At 31.5% G+C, this 6,089-nt stretch overlaps 1 protein-coding gene across 1 annotated transcript; it reads right to left on the minus strand.

Moving 5' to 3' along the window:
* Nucleotides 1–160: 160 nt before the first annotated feature.
* On the minus strand, nucleotides 161–3,814 carry LOC18045154 (anthranilate N-methyltransferase). Its single transcript, XM_006436245.2, has 4 exons — nucleotides 3,385–3,814; nucleotides 2,953–3,263; nucleotides 953–1,017; nucleotides 161–855 (listed from the first exon to the last, which is right to left on the minus strand). The coding sequence occupies exons 1-4, from the start codon at nucleotides 3,771–3,773 to the stop codon at nucleotides 559–561; spliced, it is 1,062 nt and encodes a 353-aa protein (XP_006436308.1). The 5' UTR covers nucleotides 3,774–3,814; the 3' UTR covers nucleotides 161–558.
* Between the last annotated feature and the right edge of the window lie 2,275 nt (nucleotides 3,815–6,089).

The raw sequence follows: 6,089 nt of genomic DNA on the forward strand, positions 1-6,089 counted from the left end.
AGCTATACTTTCCAAAATAATTAAGTAGGGCTAATACCTAAAACAAGTCTAACAGAATTTTTTTTTTCTAGAAAATAAAAAATGCATGTGATATGTAATTTGTGAGGATTTGAATTTACAGAAGCAGAGGAAAGAAAAGAATTTAAAAAAAGCGAATTGCTTTATGAAATAATTTTTCTGCATCCTTTATTCAGATAGCTTTAGGCTTTTTATAAGAGCCAATTGGAAACACGCAATCTACGCTAGTAACTGCCCTTGGAACAACAAAAGACACCCTAGACAATAACACATGAAATACTAGAAATAATAGGAAATATGGGTAACAATATTGCACACATAGTTGATAGACCACGTGTCAAGCACCCATTTATTTCAAAGCACTTATTATTAAGTCCTAGACTCCTCCTCTCAAGCATGGCTATCAGGTACGTGGGAAGTTTGTCAAATGCATGGGTTCTTGCTCGTCTTTGGGAGACATATCAGCATGCTTGGAAAGAGATACACGCAAGACAATCAACACAAGATTTGTTTTATTTCTAGGATGCATGGGCATGCACTCTACTTATAGAACTCCATAACCCAGAGACTACCAATAGCAAGTTCACAACTGATCCCACCAAAACCAGCGCCAGTAGCCAGGGTCATGAATTCATGCCTTGTTCTCTCCTTTCCACCGGGACTTTGAATCATCATAAGCACGTCCAAATGGGAATTTGATTTTGATTCAATGCTTGTATTAGGAACTTCTGGAAGCATTGACTCCACAACGATTACCTTTCCATCTTCTGGGATGCTTTTGTAGCAATTCTTCAACAACTTCAAGCAATGTTCATCATTCCAATCGTGCAGTACCGACTATTTAAAAATTCTCATATTAATCAAACTATTGTTTGTAAAAATTTAATTTAAGGAACTCCTCATAATATGTCCGCAAATTAAATTAAAAACTTACCTTCATAAAAATGGCATCACCTTTTGGAACACTTTGGAACATATCACCCCCTACATGCTCAATACCTGTAAAATATTATACAATTAAGAAATCAGACAATTAGAATTATGCCACTCTATTTTCATTAGCAAGATGTATTACGTCAAGAACTGTTTGCTCAAACTTAATTATGCCAATGTTATGGAAGTTCCTGATATACAGGCACACACAACAGATGTTCTCATTTTTTAAAATATAAATTTGGGGTTTTACAAGAATTTCACAATAGTAAACCACTGAAGAATTATACACACGCATATATGAGAGCAGGTTCAAGGGATTTTTTTTAATACAATTTTACATATAAATTTCTAACAATTAGGTTAAAGTTTATCACATGGTTAATATTAAAACTGCATGCAGTTTTATAATTCTAAAAATTAATTAACTACACGCCAGTCCCTACATCAAACAATAAACGTGAAACACAACGCTCTTTCCTCTCTCTTATCATCTTAATTTATTTAAACTAAGTAATTTCATTCAAAGATTGAAATTACACTTCATTTCGGAGGAAGATCTTCCAATCAAATTACAGGCAACTTAAAATTAAAAGCTGCCTTAGCTAACACGAGTATGCGTGTTGCAGACTCTTCGGATGAACTGAATTCTAAATCAGCATTGTCCTTAATTTCCTCTTGAATGTCCAACAACACTTAAAAGACTTCCTTTGCTTGACATCATGTTTAGGACATTCATATATTTCTCTTTTTAACTTATGTGCTCATCTCCTTCAATCCGCCCTCTACTCATTATAAAACATTTTTTTTTATTCTGATGGCTGTTGGATGGATGTTACTACTACAAATTAAAATATAGTACTTCCCTAGTTCTCTGTAAGTTTACTTTAGTTATCCAGTAAATCGAAACGTGATTAGATGACTATGCTTTGTTAATCTTTAAAAAAATATATGTAGAAACGATTGCCAACATTTTTTTTCCAATATTTACATTTGGTTTAATAAACAAATTTATGTAGATAACATCTTTTTTTATGGCTACATGGATGTGTACCTTAGTTCACTGGTAATTTAGAGGGAGAAATAAAGGGTAATACAAAGGTGAGAGAAAAATATTTTACTTATACGATTAAATTTAATAATATGGCACCTAAGCGAATTAATTAGTTTTTTAAAATAACAAAATTACACGTGAGCTTTAATATTAATCCTTGGATGAACTCTATTAGAAAGAAATTTGTTTCTAAAAGTATCTTTTTTAAACTTGCCCCCAAAATAAGGAATCTTCTAAAAAAAGGAAAAAAGAAAACAAACATTCCAACTATTATCCTTAGTTTATCCTTTATTTTAATAAAGTAAGGAAGCCTTATATATATATATATATATAGTAATGATCTAATCCAAAATTTTGGGTTTTGTTAAAAACCAAAAAAAATCATAATTTCAAATGGTTCAATAGTCCATTATACTATTAAATCATATGACTTACTAGATTTTTCGGACTTTAACAAAATTTGTGTAGTGAGAGAGAGAGAGAGTCCTTCTCTAGTAATGAAATCTTCACTTTTTTAAAATGAGAATGTTACTAAAATATAAAAAAAAAACACATATTTCAATACATTAGAAATTGTGTTTTTTTTTTAATTTATTAGTAGCACTCTCAATTTAACAAAGTAAAACACACACACACACACACACACACACACATATATATAGTCCTTCTCTAAGGTGGGTGCCCTTATTTTTTTTTATAAATGAGGACACACTATTAAACCGTACGATTTAACGGTGTTCTTCATTAATTCTATTAAATCGCACGGTACAACAAAGTGTTTGCATTAAAAAAAAAATGAGGGTGCCCACCCTAGCGAATGACTATATATATATTTATGAGAGTTGTTGCACTTTAATAAAGTGCAAGAAAATTGTTACCGCATATGGTATAATAGTGTAATGTCTCGACAAGTACTCGTATATATAACATGAGATTAATAATCATACGTGGATGTGGTGGGGCATGGTCAATAACATGAGGCTGGTCGAAATTGATGCCCTTAATATAGGGGTACTTGGTAGTGATGGCTTGAAGAGTAATGCCGAGACTACCACCAACATCGACCAGTTGCTTGATGTTGTCGAAACCCTTGTAAGATTCAAGAATGTTGCTCATAACCAGAGAGGTATAGTTATACATTGCTGTGTTAAAATGTTTATTGAACTTAGGGTCCAATCCTGCGTACTCAAATACATGCACTCCATGGGCTCGATTAAATGGAATTCCTCCTTCAAGAATAGCATCTTTGAGTTGGGACCTAAATAAATTCCGAAAAACCAATTTATCATGCATCGTCTATATATATGCTCCATGCATGCATGCATGGTCTAGCTGATCATTTACTGAGAAAAAGGGAGAAATAGAAATTAATTAATTACCAGCTCTTCAGAAAGACCTTGTCCTGAACTATTTGTATTAGGGGTCCTAGTAAGACGCCATCTTTGTTAGGCACATAGTATTTGGAGACAGAATTCAAACTATATAGTCTCCGGGCACCAGAAGCATCAAGTGAGCATTCAACAACGCTGTAGCTAGCCAGAAGCCTGAGAATCCGATCCAGCATCATGGGTGCGTCTTTGTTCTTGGTGAGCAATTGGGCTGCAATATCTGAAGCACAGAGCTTTGCACCAGGACCAACTTTGTCTAGGATCTCGAAAATGCCTAGCTCATACACCGTTTGAATGGCCATGGGTAGCATTGTACCCATCGCCAATTGATTAGCATATGCAAAGCTTTGGTCTCTTTCTCCATCAACTATAGAATCCATTTTAAGTTTCTTGAATTTCTCCTACGCTTTGCGGGGTTTCTTGTTTGGCCAAGGGGTTATATATAGACTTGTCATTCAAAACTATCAAGAGTTTGCCAATATAGACTTGGTCATTCAAAACTATCAAAAGAGAGATGGGATTGACTAATGAATTAAAATTAGAACTTTGCCAATATTTGAAATTTTCTTTGAGCTATATAATTTATGCAATCTTTGAGGCTATTTTTATGTTTTATTTAAAGTTTGTTGTTCTTTTTATTTATTTATTTTTTAAAAAAAATGATGTTTGTGGGTATCGTCACTAAAGCCATCACGAGACTATAACTCGTCCACTAGGGCCGTCTAGGGGTTTAAAGGCTTGTTGCATACACTAAATGCATTCGCGATTACCTGCGAAAGTAGTTTAGTTAGGATTTACTTTTTGTTTCATTGTTTTTATTTTTGTTTTAAGTTTTAGTTTTGCTCGAGGACTAGCAAAATCTAAGTTTGGGGGTATTTAATGAGCATAATTTATATACATATTTTACCCTTTCTTATATATTTGCTAGTTATTTTATTTCTTATTTTTAATTAATTGAATTATTTTATTGAATAGGGAATTAATTTGAGATTATGGATAAAAAGGATATAAAAGAGCTCAATTTTGGAAGCATTAAAGAGGTTTTGATTTGTTTTCTAAATTGACATGCTTCAGAAATTCTATCCTTTTGAAAACAAATTTTTGGAAGACCTTTAACTAAATCATTTTTCAAAATTTTTGAAATTAAATCCATGCTTGCATGTCCTAGTCTTCTATGCCACAACCAACCATCATCATGCAATGCCGAAAAACATTTATCATGAGTAGATGCACACTCTATATTAATCGTGTAAACATTGCCACATCTATTTCCCATAAACAAAATATTCCCATCACATGCATTCTCAATAACACAACTTGATTTATCAAAGGCAACTTTATAACCTTTGTAGTTTTCTAATTTTTAAAGCATAAGAGGGGTTTTAGCCCTCTGAACCATTTTTTTTTTAAGTGTGCCCTGAGCACCTTCTGAATGAGTTAAATGAAAAAAATTTAGAAATATTTTTTAAATAATAAAACACTTGTAGCCCAATGGTACACGTGTTACTTAGTGGTTTTAGAGACTTGATTTGAATCCCAATAATTTTTTTGAATGTGTGCATGGTCCTCAATATTTTTCACGTTCAATATAAAATTAATTGAAGAAAAAATGTTGGCCTAGTTAGAGGTAGGTTATAGGTAGGTAGGGTTTAAAAAAAAAAGTAAAACTTTATTTGCGGGACGCAATTAAAAAACATGGGTCCGAAACATTTATTGAAAACTAATTTAAGAGAAAATGTTGGCTTAGTTAGAAGTAGGTAACAAATAGGTACGATTTCAAGAAACAAGTAATACTTTATTTGCAAGATCCGATTAAAAACATGGATTTGAAATACTAAAAAGAGTATTTTTTGTATAAAAATTTGAGGAGTGTTAGCGACAATCGCCTATCGTGACTAGTGTCTTGGTCCTTAATTTTTTTTTTTCACGTTCAATATAAAAACTAATCGAAAAGAAAATGTTGACCTAGTTAGACATAGGTAACAAGTAAGGTTCTAAAAAAAGAGTAATACTTTATTTGCAGGGCCCGATTAGAAACACATGTCGAAACATTAATTAAAAACTTATTTTTATATAAAATTTTAAGGAGTGCTAGCAACAGTTGTCCTTACAGATGATTGAGACAGTCATTACCAATCCCTCTCAAATTTAAGTGTTTGGTCCAGCCACCGAAGAGAACCCATGTGTGATTATGTACTATAGGTGCATTTGGTACATTGTTATTATATTATATGTTTTGCATTATTTTAATACAAGCATATTGTATTATATTGTATTGCATTAACACTTTATTTTATTAATATTGTGCAGCATTTAGTGCTATATTGTACTATATTAATTTTTAATTATACTATGTTTGGTATTGCATTGCATTGTACTATATTTTTTTGGTTATCATAAAAATTATATTTTTAGAAAATAAATATTTACTTTTTGATAAATTTGTCAAAAATTCTTTTTGTCAAAAATATTTTAATAAACTTTTCAATGATATATCTTTTGAAGTAAAAATCCAAGTGAATAAAATAGATAACTTAAAAAATATCCTAACATAAATAAATAATTAAAACATATAGGCTTTGTTTAAAAAAAAGACATAATAGAGATAATTAGTACAAAAGTTTGCACATACTATAACATAGTCACAAATAAAAGGAGTTGCATTTTTAAAACGGGTTGCTTTGTCTCATACATCA

Source organism: Citrus clementina, unplaced genomic scaffold, assembly GCF_000493195.1.
Source record: "Citrus clementina cultivar Clemenules unplaced genomic scaffold, Citrus_clementina_v1.0 scaffold_4, whole genome shotgun sequence".
Taxonomy (NCBI): domain Eukaryota; kingdom Viridiplantae; phylum Streptophyta; class Magnoliopsida; order Sapindales; family Rutaceae; genus Citrus; species Citrus x clementina.